This window comes from Macaca fascicularis, chromosome 15, assembly GCF_037993035.2.
Source record: "Macaca fascicularis isolate 582-1 chromosome 15, T2T-MFA8v1.1".
NCBI classification, from domain to species: Eukaryota; Metazoa; Chordata; class Mammalia; order Primates; family Cercopithecidae; genus Macaca; species Macaca fascicularis.
This window is the reverse complement of record NC_088389.1, coordinates 21514114-21532460: the sequence shown is the minus strand read 5'-3', so window position 1 is coordinate 21532460 and position 18347 is coordinate 21514114. Positions and strand designations below refer to the sequence as shown.

At 38.4% G+C, this 18347-nt stretch overlaps 1 protein-coding gene across 1 annotated transcript; it reads left to right on the top strand.

The window, feature by feature from the left end:
- The first annotated feature begins 6289 nt into the window (after positions 1 to 6289).
- LOC102125657 (olfactory receptor 1Q1) lies at positions 6290 to 7234 on the top strand. Its single transcript, XM_005580846.4, has one exon. The coding sequence runs from the start codon at positions 6290 to 6292 to the stop codon at positions 7232 to 7234; it is 945 nt and encodes a 314-aa protein (XP_005580903.3).
- The last annotated feature ends 11113 nt before the right edge of the window (positions 7235 to 18347 follow it).

Sequence of the window (18347 nt, the reverse complement as noted above, 5' to 3'; positions counted from 1 at the left end):
GAGAGCCAGGGCCAGTACAGCTGAAAGGTAAATATCTGCACTTAGGGGCCTGCACACCAGAGCACAGAAGTTTCTGGACACCTCAGATAATTCTTATATAGTCTTTCAGTAATTTCTGGAGGGAGGACCATCTTTCTCAAAACTGATCCTTTGTACGATCCTGTTGAGTATTGTGAAGTTTGTCTTTGACCTCCTAATCTTCTTGTGTTTTTCCTCCCCTCATCATGCCTCCTCCTCACATCATCCTCAGACATGCTATGTCTTTATGGACTCTCCCATTTCCCCTTATCAAAACCTATCCACAAAAGATATGAACGATTTATAGGTTGGTGCAAAAGTAATTGCAGTTTTTGCCATTATTTTCAATGGAAGTAATTGAAAATTATTCACTAATACATAGCGAAGAGTAAAATTTTCCCTGAGTCAGAGAAAATAGCTAATAGATTCCAGAGATTTTCAATCCATCAGGGAGGTATTATGAATAATCAGAGTTAGGTGACCCAGAAATCATCACTGGACATGGTTGTTCACTGTGTCTTCTCTTAACAACTGACCCAGATTTTCTTCCCACTTCTGAGAAACTCAGAGACTTTATTAAGTCATGTTATCCCAGTGTCTCCTCTACTTACAAAGGGCAGTTTATGGATCCGATTGCTAGCAGTTATAGAAAGCTATTCTGGGAGAGCAAAGGATAGGAAATCCAGGTTCCCACAGAAATTTAAAATAAACAACTTCTCACTGTTTCTTGGGACATTTAAAGGGCCTTCATGTCTATAGTCTCTTCTGATATTCTTTGATATCAAGCTTCTGCATTGAAAGCAGTTATTATTCTTCCCATTCCCCAGATGAAGAAGCTGAGGCTCCCGAGAAAGGAAGCGGTTTTCCCAATGTTTCAGAACATTTTCGTGGCAGACCCGGGACCAGAGCCCAGATAGAAAATGGAAATTTCCCGGGTCAAGCTCCACTCCTACACACAACATTACTGTTTTATTTTAAAATTCACTTCCTTTTATAAAGTAATGTTCTCCTCTTTGAGTTCCCCATTCTTAGTCTCCTGCTTCCTTGTCCACACCACACTCCTCCTCTCTGCCATAAGGGCCCATATGCTGCACTATAGGTCAGATAGGATGATTTCTGCCAGCCATGAGGAAGACAAGGAGGACTCTAAGTTTCTAGGCAGCTACCCACCATCCGCTTCTGGGACTCTCTCTACCTTTTTGAGTAGCTGTGTCACAAGAGCTACATGGACATTGCCCAGGTAGCATCTGGGCACAGGCTACTGACTGTCAAGTAGAGCTCAGTCCGCTCACAGGCCTTTCCGAAGATCTGGAAAGAAAGATAAATCTCATGTTTCCTAAACCATAAACTCAGGGCCACCTGACGCCCAGCCCTGCAGGCTAGAAATGTGAATCTTCATTTGAAGAATCCAATTACAATGCCACATTTTAAGAGAAAACCAGCACAGGGAAGGAATGGAAGGTGTTTTCCATTCCATTCCAACAAGCTATTAAGTCATGTTATCCCAGTGCCTCCTCTATTTACAAAGGGCACTTTATGGATCTGATTGCTAGCAGTTACAGAAAGCTATTCTGGGATATCAAAGGATAGGAGACACAGGTTCTCACAGAAATTTAAAATAAACAACTTCTCACTGTTAAATCGGTGAGGTCGGAGAGGAAGAGTTAGACAGACTGATGATCAACCTGGATCTAACTCTAATCTCTTTGACCCTGAGAAAGTTAATTCATCTCCCTCATCCTCAGTTTCATGATCTCAGTATGGGAATCATAATATCTATGCTTAGTTTTATAATGAGGATTAAACTAGAAAAAATATGATGGGTGCTTATCATTGTCCAATGCACAGGATAGCACAGTAGAAAAGAAGGAAACAAAGAGGAAAATAGAAGCTAGAATAGCAAGAGAAAACTTAAGAAGTAGCATAGCCCCACGGTTGAGAGCATAGGCTTTGAGGTCAGACAGAGCTGAATCCAAATTTCATTTCTACCACTTACTAAATCTGTGACCTTGAGCATGTCACAGGACCCTTCCAAGCTTCAATTTCTTCTTATAAAGTGGAGCTAACACCTATGTCACAGAATTGCTGTGATCACATGAAAAACATATATACAGCTCTTAGAATAATTCCTGGTATATAGTAAGTGCTCAGTAAATGTTCACTTTTATTTTACATATTTGTCCCCTTGAGCTGTACATAGTGGCATCCTTTAGCTTGAGGCGTGAAAGCAGACAGACTAGGAATGATAAATTCTATTCTGTGAAGAAGAAACTAAATAAGTGAAATAGGCAGTCAGGCACATATGAGCCCTAGTGGTTCCCAGACATAAGTGTGAAGTCGTCATCACTTACTACTAAGTTATACTGAGCGAATCACTTCACCTCCCTAAGCCTTGGTATTCTCATATATAAAATAAGGATAGTAAGTGATTGTGGCTAGGACATACAACTAGACAAATAATGAGATTGCTATATGGATTATCTGAGATATGTGTAAAAGTGCCTTACATAGGAAAAATTCTTAACTGCTGGCACTTTTTCCTCCCAACAACCAAATTGCACAGTCTAAGAATTCTTATAGCCATAAACACATTTTATTTGTGGGCTGCCAACTCTGATCTCTACCCAAAAAGATTATTTGGTTGTTATTTATGACCAGATTAAATCATTATGACTACCCTGTGATGAAAAATCAGACTCTTAGAATATTGCTTAGTTCTGGAAATGACATTTTAAGGACAGATGCAAAGTGAACAGCTTCACAGTAGAAACCTGGATGGCAGAAAAACCTGGAGACTCTATATTTAACAAGACTGAAAAAAAAATCGCCAGCATTTACTGAATATTTTCCAGAAAGCAGGTACTCTCATTTAATCCTTGTAACAACCTTAAGAGTAATAAACTATAAAAATCCCCATTTGACAGAGGAGAAAATGAAGGCTGGGCTTTTAACCACTGCACAGTGCTGCACGTTTCGATTTCTCAAGGGCTGTCATGGTGAAGAATGACAGGCTTGCTGTGTGAGATCCCAGAGGACCAACATCATTCTGCGAGACAGAAATGAGAGGCAATCATACTTTAGCTTCTCCTGTTAAAAAAAAAAAAAAAAAAAAAAAAAAAAATTCTGACAACTAGAGCTTCCTGCCCCTAAAAGCATTCAAGAGGAGAAAGGATGTTTATTTCCCCAGGATCCTATAAAAAGAGACTGAAAATTGATTGAGAAGTTGGGTCAAGTTCTTATGCTTTAAGACCCATGCACTTTTAAAAACAGGCATATAAAATTATTCATTTGATGATTAAATAGCTATAAGTATATAATACATGGAGTGTTGTACTTTTAAAATAAAACTTTACATTATCTCTTAAAATGTACCCAATGGCATCTAAACACAGAGTGATTTGATAATCACATCGTTCATTTTTAAAATGCAAGAACAAAGTCATCAGTAAAAGCTGTACATTTTACATCATTCCTTCTCCATTTAAACATGTATTTCCATTTTTCTCCTATACAAATTTTATTTTATTTTTTATTTATTATTACTATTATACTTTAAGTTCTAGGGTACATGTGGATAACGTGCAGGTTTGTTACTTATGTATACTTGTGCCATGTGGGTGTGCTGCACCCATCAACTCGTCAGCACCCATCAACTCGTCATTTACATCAGGTATAACTCCCAATGCAATCCCTCTCCCCTGGCCCCTCCCCATGATAGGCCCCGGTGTGTGATGTTCCCCTTCCTGAGTCCAAGTGATCTCATTGTTCATTTCCCACCTATGAATGAGAACATGCGGTGTTTCGTTTTCTGTTCTTGTGATAGTTTGCTAAGAATGATGGTTTCTAGCTGCATCCATGTCCCTACAAAGGACACAAACTCATCCTTTTTTATGGCTGCATAGTATTCCATGGTGTATATGTGCCACATTTTCTTAATCCAGTCTGTCACTGATGGACATTTGGGTTGATTCCAAGTCTTTGCTATTGTGAATAGTGCCGCAATAAACATACGTGTGCGTGTGTCTTTATAGCAGCATGATTTATAATCCTTTGGGTATATACCCAGTAATGGGATGGCTGGGTCATATGGTACATCTAGTTCTAGATCCTTGAGGAATCGCCATACTGTTTTCCATAATGGTTGAACTAGTTTACAATCCCACCAACAGTGTAAAAATGTTCCTATTTCTCCATATCCTCTCCAGCACCTGTTGTTTCCTGACTTTTTAATGATTGCCATTCTAACTGGTGTGAGATGGTATCTCATTGTGGTTTTGATTTGCATTTCTCTGATGGCCAGTGATGATGAGCATTTTTTCATGTGTCTGTTGGCTGTATGAATGTCTTCTTTTGAGAAATGTCTGTTCATATCCTTTGCCCACTTTTTGATGGGGTTGTTTGTTTTTTTCTTGTAAATTTGTTTGAGTCCTTTGTAGGTTCTGGATATTAGCCCTTTGTCAGATGAGTAGATTGCAAAAATATTCTCCCATTCTGTAGGTTGCCTGTTCACTCTGATGGTAGTTTCCTTTGCTGTGCAGAAGCTCTTTAGTTTAATGAGATCCCATTTGTCAATTTTGGCTTTTGCTGCCATTGCTTTTGGTGTTTTAGACATGAAGTCTTTGCCCATGCCTGTGTCCTGAATGGTACTACCTAGGTTTTCCTCTAGGGTTTTTATGGTATTAGGTCTAACATTTAAGTCTCTAATCCATCTTGAATTAATTTTCGTACAAGGAGTAAAGAAAGGATCCAGTTTCAGCTTTCTACTTATGGCTAGCCAATTTTCCCAGCACCATTTATTAAATAGGGAATCCTTTCCCCATTTCTTGTTTTTCTGAGGTTTGTCAAAGATCAAATGGCTGTAGATGTGTGGTATTATTTCTGAGGACTCTGTTCTGTTCTATTGGTCTATATCTCTGTTTTGGTACCAGTACCATGCTGTTTTGGTGACTGTAGCCTTGTAGTATAGTTTGAAGTCAAGTAACATGATGCTTCCAGCTTTGTTGTTTTGACTTAGGATTGTCTTGGAGATGCGGGCTCTTTTTTGGTTCCACATGAACTTTAAAGCAGTTTTTTCCAAATCTGTGAAGAAACTCATTGGTAGCTTGATGGGTATCCTGTTGCAATAAACTTTTATGCTGGAAAGTCTCTTATAATCACCTGTATTACTTTTCACAATAAAGAATAAAAGTTTTTTTTATTTCCAATGACCACAAAATTTTCTTAAAATAATTGTGAAAAATCATCTACATTGAGTTATTATCACAATTATTACTAGTTCAAATAACTGACCAAAACTATGTAATTGTTAGCTTCAATAACATTAAGTTGCCAATGTTCACCTATTTTGATCTACAAAAATGGTAATTTCATATGGTAATATATCACAAACTTTGAAAATAATTCTTATATCTAAATAATAAGATTTTAATTAAAGGCATCTAGTAGGAGATTTTTTACTTCATATATCTAAAAATGAGTATTACTTATTACTAAAATCAGTCAAAATCAACATCAATTATATTACCGTTTAGGTTTCATTTGTTACATAGGAAACAAGATTATGCATTAGGTGACATCATTAATATAAGACAGGTTTAGAAAAGAGAAATGTGGAAATTGAGGATCTAGAAAATTATTTTCCTAAAACCATTATCTTTTTACTGAGAAGTCTCTGGATATCAGCCAGAGTATGTGTCCCCCAAAGTGAAAATTGCTGAACCAAATGACCTCTGATCTCCCTTTCAGCAGGCAGATTCCTTGGTTATATAACTCATCAACAGGTCTTATTATCATGAATAAGACGGCTTGGTTTTAATCTGGAGAGTCATGTTATATAGTGGTTAATAGTATAATCTTTGGCACCAGATAAATGTGACTTAAATTCATATTTTGCTCTTTATGAATTTAAACTTTCCGTCCCTGTTTTCAAATTTATAAAAGTGAAATAATAATAGTAGTAGTAGTAGTAATAGCCTCATAGAGTTGATTTAAATATGATAACACAGAAAAGTCCCTGGTTTAAGGTAAATGTTCTGAAAATGTTAGCTATGGGGATATTAGGCAGGTGCAAAAGTAATTGTGGTTTTTAGCCAAATTTTTAATAATGAAGATGTTAATGAAAAATCCATATTATTTTGGAAAAGTCACAATCACTTAATCCCTTTATTAGCACCATGTTTATTTTACACTGGGGCACAACAGTGACTAACTATACAGCCTGCCCGTATGTCCAAGTCTATAGAAATAATTATTTTTGTTCTTATGGCAACAGATGGACAATAGCAATTGGACCAGTGTATCCCATTTTGTTCTCTTGGGCATTTCCACCCACCCAGAAGAGCGAATCCCACTCTTCCTTGTTTTTTCACTCATGTACACAATCAACATTTCTGGCAACTTGGCCATCATCACACTGATTCTCTCTGCTCCACGCCTCCACATCCCTATGTACATCTTCCTCAGTAATTTGGCCTTGACAGACATCTGCTTCACCTCCACCATGGTCCCCAAGATGCTGCAGAATATTTTCTCCCCTACAAAGGTAATTTCCTACACAGGCTGTTTAGCCCAAACTTATTTCTTCATTTGCTTCACAGCCATGGAAAACTTCATCCTGGCTGTGATGGCCTATGACAGGTACATCGCCATCTGCAACCCTTTCCACTACCCTATGATCCTGACTAGGATGCTGTGTGTGAAGATGGTGATGATGTGCCATGCCCTCTCCCACCTTCATGCACTGCTGCACACCTTTTCCATGGGCCGACTAATCTTCTGTGCAGATAAGAGAATCCCTCACTTCTTCTGTGACCTCTATGCTCTGATGAAGATCTCCTGCACCAGTACCTACCTCAACACCCTGATGATTCACACAGAAGGTGCTGTTGTAATCAGTGGAGCTCTGGCCTTCATTTCTGCCTCCTATGCCTGCATCATTTTGGTGGTCCTCCGGATCCCCTCAGCCAAGGGCAAGTGGAAAGCCTTTTCTACCTGTGGCTCCCACCTCACTGTGGTAGCCATATTCTATGGCACCCTCAGTTGGGTCTACTTCTGGCCCCTTTCCAGCTATTCAGTGACCAAGGGTCGCATTGTAACAGTTGTGTACACAGTGGTGACTCCCATGCTGAACCCCTTCATCTATAGCCTGAGGAATGGGGATGTCAAGGGAGCATTCATGAAATGGATGAGCAGAATGCAGACATTTTTCTTCAGATAAAACCCCAAACACAGTTCAGAGGTTTATCTATGATTCTGGAGAAATAATGTTGTGCCTCACAGATCTGCTTTCTTTAGAACTTTCTGTGTGTGAAGAAATATCTAAGTTAGCTATATATCATGTATTTTCTCATTGGATATTACCCAGAGAAATCTATTAAATCCAAAGTACATAAAACAAAAAAGAGCCACCATGTACTTAGTGTAAAACACAAGCATTTCTTTAACTATAATTAACAGTGTTCTCTGCAACTAAACACTAGGGCTGTAACTCTCAGAGTTCTTAGATGTAGGCAATAGAAACTGATTCTGGCTTATGCATGCAGGAAATGAGTTTCTTGAAAAGATACGTGGAGTTCATGTATTTCCAAGGCTAGGGAACTACACTCAAGAAAAATGACAAGAATAATAAAGGTCATATCATAAGAACCACAGTGAAAATCAAATCTCAGAACCAGTCTGATGAGGACACTACTATTGCCACCAAACTGTATTCACTGCAGCTTGTACCTCCTCCTATACTACCTGCAGTAGTCACTGGGCATAGTCCTTGAAGGTCTATAAACTACTTATTACCACATCCAGAAAGAACTGTCCACTTCTTATTCTTTTCACTACTATGTCTAGATTCAAAATAACGTGTTGCATCTGACTGGTCAAGAATTTTGTCACCAACACATCCCCTAGCTGCCAGGAAAACTGGGAGAGCAATATTGGTGCTTTTATTTTCTATAAGTTTATAGAAGTCAGGTGAAATGGGGTAACTACTCCAATATAAGAAGAGGAACATAATGATAATGTCTACTCTTTGGAGTCAGAAATTATAGATGCTCCACAATGAAGCACTGTGATGCTTGCCAATTTGCATTTTTCTTAACCTGCTTTACCTGCACTAGTCAGGGATAAATCAAACTCCTTTTGCCTCAGCATGTTCCTGATCTCTTCTGTAGTTGATATGTGGGACTGGTCTAATAGTGGGTGAAAATTGTCTTCTGACCAATTGATACTGGGCATGAAGAACAGGTTCAAGCACCAAGAGTCTGTTAAAATGTTGATTCCTCAATATTATTAAAAGATCATACTGCCCAAAGAAATTTATAGATTCAATGCTATTCCTATGAAACTACCAATGACATTTGTCACATAATTAGAAAAAACTATTCTAAAATTCACATGGAACCAAAAAGGAGCCCAAATGGCCAAAGCATCCTAAGTAACAAGGACAAAGCCAGAAGCATCACGCTATCAAAATTCAAACTCTACTGCAACCAAAACAGCATGGTACTGGTACCAAAACAGACACATAGAGCAAAGGAACAAAATAGAGAACCCAGAAGTAAGCAACTACAATGTGATCTTTGACAAAGTCAACAATAACAGGCAATGGGGAAAAGATGCCCTGTTCAATAAATGGTGCTGGGCTAGCTGGCTAGCCATATGCAGAAGACTGAAACTGGATCCCTACTTTTCACCATATACAAAAATTAACTCAAGATGGATTAAAGATTTAAATGTAATACCTGCAACTATAAGAACCCTAGGAAAACACTTTGGAAACACCATCCTGGACATGGGACTTGGGAAATAATTTATGACTAAGTCCTCAAAAGCAATTGCAATAAAAACAAAAACTGACTATTAGAACCTAATTAAACTAAAGATCTATGCACAGCAAAAGCAACTATCAACAGAGTAAACAGACAACCTATAATATGGGAGAAAATATTCAAAAACTATTCAAATCCATAAAGAGCTTAAACAATTCAACAAATAAAAAACAACCCCACTTAAAAGCATCAAAAGATATGTACAGACATGTCTCAAAAGAAGAAATACAAGCAGGCAGCAAATATATGGAAAAGCACTCATCATCACTAAACATCAGAGAAATGCAAATCAAAACCACAGTGAGATACCATATCACACCAGTCAGAATGGATATCATTTAAAAGTCAAAAAATGGCCGAGTGCAGTGGCTCATGCCTGTAATCCTAGCACTTTGGGAGGCTGAGGCGGATGGGTCATCTGAGGTCAGGAGTTTGAGACCAGCCTGCCAACTTGGGGAAACTCCATTTCTACTAAAAATATAAAAATTAGCCTGGTGTGGTGGCAGGTGCCTGTAATCCCAGCTACTCAGGAGGCTGAAGCAGGAGAATCACTTGAACCCAGGGGGCAAGTTTGCACTGAGCCGAGATCATACCACTGCACTCCAGCCTGGGTGACAGAGCAAGACTCCATCTCAAAATAAATAAATAAAAGTTTAAAAAAAGTAACTGGTGCTGGTGGAGTTGCAGAGGAAAGGAATGCTTATACATTGCTGGTGGGAACATAAATTAATTCAGCCATGGTGGAAAGTGGTATGGCAGTTTCTCAAAAAACTTAAAACAGAAGTACCATTCAACCCAGCAATCCCTATTGTTGAATATATACCCAAAGGAATAGAAATCATTCTACCATAAAGACACACGCCCATTTATGTTCATCACAGAACTCACAGAACTATTCACAATAGCAAAGACATGGAATCAACCTAGATGCCGATTAACAGTGGACTGGTATATATCCACTATGGAATACTATGTAGCTATTAAAAAGAATGAAATCATTTCCTTTGCAGCAACATGGATGGAGCTGGAGGTCATTATTCTAAACAAATTAATGCAGGAAAAGAAAACCAAATACAGCATGCTCTCACTTGTAAGTGGGAGCTAAACATTGAATACACAGGAACACAGAGAAGGAAAATAAAATAGAGACTGGGACAAACTTGAGGTTGAAGTGTGGAAGGTGGGTTGAAAAACTAGCTGTTTGGTACTATGCTCATTAGGTATGAAATAATCTGCACACCAAGCCCTCATGACACACAATTTACCCATGTGACAAACCTGCACATATACCCCCCTGAACCTAAAATAAATAAAATAAAATGTTGATTGTTCAGTCTTATGGGTGAAGGATCAAATGGAAAATGTGAGAGGGGCACCCCAGGACATGGGTCAGAGTTGCAAGTGCTGACTAATTTAGCCCACCTGTTTAGATAAACTTTCTCTTGTAGGATATGAGTGGTTATGACACTGAGTTGATGGAGCTAACATTGTGGCATTTTTTTGTAACATGATAGAACGATTTAACATAGCTTGTATATAAGTCTTACTCAAAATTTGTACCACTGAAGTAGACTTGAGAAGTCACATTCCCTAAGTTTTCGTCGCACCTGTAGAATAAATTCTTCCAAGGTAAAGGGAGCCCTGGCTCTTATAAAATGAAAACAAAGAATTAATACCAACTTTTGATTAGTTGACTCTGGTTCTTCACACTTGGCAGAAAAAAAAAATTTTATACTTTAAGTTCGAGGGAACATGTGTACAACATGCAGGTTTCTTACATAGGCATACATGGGCCATGTTGGTTTGCTGCACCCATCAACTTGTCATTTACATTAGGTGTTTCTCTTAATGCTATCCCTCCTCTAGTCCCTCACCCCCACAACAGGCCCCAGTGTGTGATGTTCCCTGCCCTGTGTCCATGTGTTCTCGTTGTTCAATTCCCACTTATGAGTAAGAACACGCAGTGTTTGGTTTTCTGTCCTTGTGATAGTTTGCTGAGAATGATGGTTTCCAGCTTCATCCATGTCCCTGCAAAGGACATGAACTCATCATTTTTATGGCTACATAGTATTCCATGGTGTATATGTGCTACATTTTCTTAATCCAGTCTATCATTGATGGACATTTGGGTTGGTTCCAAGTCTTTGCTATTCTGAATAGTGCCTCAATAAACATACATGTGCATGTGTCTTTATAGTAGAATGATTTATAATCCTTTGTGTATATACCAAGAGATGGGATCACTGGGTCAAATGGTATTTCTGGTTCTAGATCCTTGAGGAATTGCCACACTGACTTCCACAATGGTTGAACTAATTTACACTCCCACCAACAGTGTTAAAGCATTCCTATTTCTCCACATCCTCTCCAGCACCTGTTATTTCCTGACTTTTTTATTAATTCAATTTTTTTTAAAACGTACATGCCAATGTTTTTATTTTTTATTTTTTATTTATTAATTTATTTTTATTATACCTTAAGTTCTAGGGTACATGTGCACAACGTGCAGGTTTGTTACATATGCATACTTGTGCCATGGTGGTGTGCTGCACCCATTAACTCGTCATTTACATTAGGTATATCGCCTAATGCTATCCCTCCTCCGTGCCCCCCACAATAGGACCTGGTGTGTGATGTTCCCCTTCCTGTGTCCAAGGGATCTCATTGTTCAATTCCCACCTATGAGTGAGAACATGCGACATTTGGTTTTCTGTTCTTGTGATAGTTTGCTGAGAATGATGGTTTCTGGCTGCATCCATGTCCCTACAAAGGACATGAACTCATCCTTTTTTATGGCTGCATAGTATTCCGTGGTATATATGTGCCACATTTTCTTAATCCAGTCTATCATTGATGGACATTTGGGTTGATTCCAAGTCTTTGCTATTCTGAATAGTGCCACAATAAACATACATGTGCACGTGTCTTTATAGTAGAATGATTTATAATCCTTTGGGTATATACCCAGAAATGGGATCACTGGGTCAAATGGTTTTTCTAGTTCTAGATCCTTGAGGAATTGCCACACTGACTTCCACAATGGTTGAACTAATTTACACTCCCACCAACAGTGTAAAAGCATTCCTATTTCCCCACATCCTCTCCAGCACCTGTTATTTCCTGACTTTTCAATGATCACCATTCTAACTGGTCAGAGATGGTATCTCATTGTGGTTTTGATTTGCATTTCTCTGATGACCAATGATGATGAGCATTTTTTCATGTCTGTTGGCTGCACAAATGTCTCCTTTTGAGAAATGTCTGCTCATATCCTTTGCCCATTTTTTGATTTTTTTTTCTTGTACATTTCTTTAAATTCTTTGTAGATTCTGGGTATTAGCCCTTTGTCAGATGGGTAGATTGCAAAAGTTTTCTCTCATTCTGTAGGTTGCCTGGTCACTCTGATGGTAGTTTCTTTTGCTGTGCAGATGCTCTTTAGTTTAATTAGATCCCATTGGTCTATTTTGATTGTTGTTGCCATTGCTTTTGGTGTTTTAGTCATGAAGTCTGTGCCCATGCCTCTGTCCTGAATGCTATTGCCTAGGTTTTATCTAGGGTTTTTATGGTTTTAGGTCTAACATTTAAGTCTTTAATCCATCTTGAATTAATATTTGTATAAGGTGTAAGGAAGGGATCCAGTCTCAGCTTTCTCTATATGGCTAGCCAGTTTTCCCAACACCATTTATTAAATAGGGAATTCCTTCCCTATTGCTCAGTTTTCTCAGGTTTGTCAAAGATCACATGGTTGTAGATGTGTGGTGTTCTCTCTGAGGCCTCTGTTCTGTTCCATTGGTCTATATCTGTGTTTTGGTACCAGTACCATGCTGTTTTTCTTACTGTAGCCTTGTAGTATAGTTTGAAGATAAGTAACATGATGCTTCCAGCTTTGTTCTTTTAACTCAGAATTGTGTTGGCTATGTGGGCTCTTTTTTGGTTCCATATGAACTTTAAAGTACTTTTTCCAATTCTGTGAAAAAAGTCATTGGTAGATTGATGGGGATGGCATTGAATCTATAAATTACCTTGGGCAATATGGCCATTTTCATGATATTGATTCTTCCTATCCATGAACATGGAATGTTCTTCCATTTGTTTGCATCCTCTTTTATTTCGTTGAGCAGTGGTTTGTAATTCTCCTTGAAGAGTTCCTTCACATCCCTTGTAAGTGGGATACCTAGGTGTTTTATTCTCTTTGTAGCAATTGTGAATGGGAGTTCACTGATGATTTGGCTCTCTGTTTGTCTATTATTGATGTATAGGAATTCTTTTTTTTTGTTTTGTTTTGTTTTGTTTTGGTTTGGTTTGGTTTTTTTTTTTTGAGATGGAGTCTCACTCTGTCGCCCAGGCTGGAGTGCAGTGGCCGGATCTCAGCCCACTGCAAGCTCCACCTCCCGGGTTTACGCCATTCTCCTGCCTCAGCCTCCCGAGTAGCTGGGACTACAGGCGCCCGCCACCTTGCCTGGCTAGTTTTTTGTATTTTTTTAGTAGAGATGGGGTTTCACCATGTTAGCCAGGATGGTCTCAATCTCCTGACCTCGTGATCCGCCCTTCTCGGCCTCCCAAAGTGCTGGGATTACAGGCTTGAGCCACCACACCTGGCCTATGGATAGGAATTCTTGTGATTTTTGCACATTGATTTTGTATCCTGAGACTTTGCTGAAGTTGCTTATCAGCTTAAGGAGATTTTGGACTGAGATGATGGGGTTTTCTAAATATGCAATCCTGTCATCTGCAAACAGGGACAATTTGACTTCCTCTTTTCCTAATTGAATACCCTTTATTTCTTTCTCTTGCCTGATTGCCCTGGCCAGAACTTCCAACACTATGTTGAATAGAAGTGGTGAGAGAGGGCATTCTTGTCTTGTGCCGCTTTTCAAATGGAATGCTTCCAGTTTTTGCCCATTCAGCATGATATTGCCTGTGAGTTTGTCATAAACAGCTCTTATTACTTTGAGGTACATTTCATCAATACCTAGTTTATTGAAAGTTTTTGGCATGAAGGGCTGTTGAATTTTGTCGAAGGTCTTTTCTCCATCTATTGAGATAATCATGTGTTTTTTGTCGTTGGTTCTGTTTATGTGATGGATTACATTCATTGACTTGTGTATGTTGAACCAGCCTTGCATCCCAAGGATGCAGCCGACTTGATCGTGGTGGACAGGTTTTCTGATGTGCTGCTGGATTCAGTTTGCCAGTATTTTATTGAGGATTTTCGCGTTGATGTTCATCAGGGAGGAATGGCACCAGCTCCTCTTTGTACCTCTGGTAGAAGTTGGCTGTGAATTCATCTGGTCCTGGGCTCTTTTTTGGTTGTTAGGCTACTAATTACTGCCTCAATTTCAGAACTTGTTATTAGTCTATTCAGGAATTCGAATTCTTCCTGGTTTATTCTTGGGAGTGTGTATGTGTCCAGGAATTTATCCATTTCATCTAGATTTTCTAATTTATTTGCATAGAGGTGTTTATAGTATTCTCTGACAGTTGTTTGTATTTCTGTGGGGTCAGTGGTGATATCCCCTTTATCATTTTTTATTGCGTCTATTTGATTCTTCTCTCTTTTCTTCTTTATTAGTCTTGCTAGCAGTCTATCAACTTTGTTGATCTTTTCAAACAACCAGCTACTAGATTCATTGATTTTTTGAAGGGATTTTTGTGCCTCTGTCTCCTTCAGTTCTGCTCTGATCTTAGTTATTTCTTGCCTTCTGCTAGCTTTTGAATGTGTTTGCTCTTGCTTCTCTAGTTTCTTTAATTGTGATGTTAGGGTGTTGATTTTAGATCTTTCCTGCTTTCTTTTGTGGGCATTTAGTGCTATACATTTCCCTCTACACACTGCTTTAAATATGTCCCAGAGATTCTGGTATGTTATGTCTTTGTTCTCATTGGTTTCAAAGAACATCTTTATTTCTGCCTTCATTTTGTTATTTACCCAGTAGTCATTCAGGAGCAGGTTGCTCAGTTTTCATGTAGTTGTGTGGTTTTGATTGAGTTTCTTACTCCTGAGTTCTAATTTGATGACACTGTGGTCTAAGAGACAGTTTGTTGTGATTTCCATTCTTTTACATTTGCTAAAGAGTGTTTAATTTCCAATTATGTGGTCAAGTTTAGAACAAGTGCGATTCGGTGCTGAGAAGAATGTATGTTCTGTTGATTTGTGGTGGAGAGTTCTGTAGATGTCTATTAGGTCCACTTGGTGCAGAGCTGAGTTCAAGTCCTGGATATCTTTGTTAGCCTTCTGTCTCATTGATCTGTCTAATACTGACAGTGGGGTATTAGAGTCTCCCATTGTTATTGTGTGGGAGTCTAAGTCTCTTCATAGGTTTCTAAGGACTTGCTGTATGAATCTGGGTGCTGCCTTATTGCATGCATATATATTTAGGATAGTTAACTCTTCTTGTTAACTGAATTGATCCCTTTACCATTATGTAATGGCCTTGTCTATTTTTATCTTTGTTGGTTTAAAGTCTTTTTTATCAGAGACTAGGATTGCAGCCCCTGCTTTTTTTTTTTTTTTTTTTTTTTTTTGCTTCCCATTTGTTGGTAGATCTTCCTCCATCCTTTTCAGCCTATGTGTGTCTGTGCATGTGAGATGGGTCTCCATGAATACAGCACATTGATAGGTCTTGACTCTTTATCCAATTTGCTAGTCTGTGTCTTTTAATTGGGGCATTTAGCTCATTTACATTTAAGGTTAATATTGTTATGTGTGAATTTGATTCTGTCATTATGATGTTAGCTGGTTATGTTGCCCATTAATTGATGCAGTTTCTTCGTAGCATTGATGGTCATTACAATTTGGCATGTTTTTTTTTGCAGTGGCTGGTACCAGTTGTTCCTTTTCATGTTCAGTGCTTCCTTCAGGAGGTTGTAAGGCAGGCCTGGTGGTGACAAAATCTCTCAGCATTTGCTTGTCTGTAAAGAATTTTATTTCTCCTTCGTTTATGAAGCTTAGTTTGGGTGCATATGGAATTCTAAGTTGAAAATTCTTTTCTTTAAGAAAGTTGAATATTGGCCCCTACTCTCTTCTGGCTTGTAGGGTTTCTGCAGAGAGATTCACTGTTAGTCTGATGGGCTTCCCTTTGTGGGTAATCTGACCTTTCTCTCTCACTTCCCTAAACATTTTAAAATTCATTTCAACCTTGGTGAATCTGACAATTATGTGTCTTGGGATTGCTGTTCTTGAGGAGTATCTTTGTGGTGTTCTCTTTATTTCCTGAATTTGAAGGTTGACCTGCCTTGCTAGGTTAGGGAAGTTCTCCTGGATAATATCCTGAAGAGTGTTTTCCAACTTGGTTCCATTCTCCCCATCACTTTTAGGTACACCAATAAACGTAGATTTGGTCTTTTCACATAGTCCCATATTTCTTGGAGGCGTTGTTCATTTCCTTTTACTCTTTTTTCTCTAATCTTGTCTTCTCACTTTATTTCATTAATTTGATCTTCAATCACTGATGTCCTTTCTTCCACTTGATTGAATTAGCTATTGAAGTTTGTGCATGCATCACGATGTTCTCGTGCTATGGTTTTCAGCTCCATCAGGTCACTTATGCTCTTCTCTACGCTGTTTATTCTAGTTAGCCATTTATCTAACCTTTTTTCAAGGTTTTTAGCTTCCTTGTGATGGGTTAGAACATGCTCCTTTAGCTCAGAGAAGTTTGTTATTACCAACCTTCTGAAGCCTACTTCTGTCATCTTGTCAAACTCATTCTCCATCCAGTTTTGTTCCCTTGCTGGCGAGGAGCTGTGATCCTTTGGAGAAGAGGCACTCTGGTGTTTGGAATTTTCAGCTTCTCTTCTCTGGTTTCTCCCCATCTTTGTGGTTTTATCAAACTTTGGTCTTTGATGTTGGTGACCTACAGATGGGGTTTTGGTGTAGATGTCCTTTTTGTTGATGTTGATGCTATTCCTGTTGTTTAGTTTTCCTTCTACCACTCACACCACTCAGCTGCAGGTCTGTTGGAGTTTGCTGGAGTAGAGGCCCACTCCAGACCCTGTTTGCCTGGGTGTCACCAGCACAAGCTGCAGAACAGCAAATATTGAAGAACAGCAAATATTGCTGCCTGTTCCTTCCTCTGGAAGCTTCATCCCAGAGGGGCACCTGCCTGTATGAGGTGTCTGTCAGCCCCTACTGGGAGGTGTCTCACAGTCAGGCTACACGGGGTCAGGAACCCTCTTGAGGAGGCAGTCTGTCTGTTCTCAGAGCTTGAACACCATGCTGGGAGAACCACTGCTCTTTATTGTATATTTTCAAAAGCTGGAAGAGAGGATTTTTTAATATCTCCAACACCAAGAAATGATGAATGTTTGAGGTGATGAATATATTATTTATCCTGATTTGATCATAATATATCATGTACATGTATCAAAATATCACACTGTACTCCATATATACATACAACTATTATGTATCAATCAAAATAATAATTTCTAAAATAAAATAAACATAAACACCAAAAAAAAGTTTAAAGATGCCTGGATTCCTGATGCCATGGAGTGCCTCTGTGGCCCTGGACTGACCAACTGCAAACTTTTTGAACATAAAATATAAATAAACTACTAATAAAATACAAAAGTAAACCAAAAAAGAATGTCTCACGAAAGAGAAAATATATACAAAGAGATAGAAATTATAAAAAGGAACCAAATGGAAATCTTCAAAAATCCACCCACACAAAATAAAATAAACTGTTGCAGCTAATAAATGAATAGAGCTAATAAACCAGCAAAGTTTCAGCATAAAACATGAACATGAATAATCAACTGTATTTCTGTATACTAGCAATGAATAACCTTCAAAAGAAATAAAATTTAATTTACAATAGTATCAAAAAGAATGAAACAGGAAAAAATTCAGCCATGGATATGCAATACTTGTATGCTGAAAACTGAAAAACATTGCTGAAATGAATTTAAAAGACCTAAATAAATAGAAAGACATCCATGAAATGGACTGGAAGACTTAATATTCTTAAAAAGGCAATAATCCATAAATTGATCTACAGATTCAATGCAATTCCTATAAAAAGCCTTATTGACTATTTTGTAGAAATGGAAAAGCCAATCCTGAAATTCACATGAAATTGCCAGAAACAATGAGTAGCCAAAACTATCTGGAAAAAAAAATGAGCAAATTTGTGGAATCCATGCTTTCCTAGTTCCAAAATTTTTGCAAAGTTAGAGTCATAAAATGCCAAGACCAGCTCGATCATGGAGACCCTAACCCAGTGGCGCTAGAGGAATTAGAGACACATACACACAGAAATATCATGTGTGGAGTGGGAAATCAGGGGTCTCACAACCTTCAGAGCTAAGAGCCTCAAACAGAGATTTACCCACCACATATTTATTGACAGCAAGCCAGTGATAAACATTGTTTCTATAGATTATAGATTAACTAAAAGTATTCCTTACAGGAAACAAATTGATGGGCCAAAACAAAGGGATGGGTCTGGCTAGTTATCTGCAGCAGGAGCATGTCCTTAAGGCACAGATCATTCATGCTGTTGTTTG

What these genes read in the sequence shown, in the direction of transcription:
- LOC102125657 (XM_005580846.4), top strand. Translation starts at nt 6,290, where the DNA reads ATGGACAATAGCAATTGGACCAGTGTATCCCATTTTGTTCTCTTGGGC.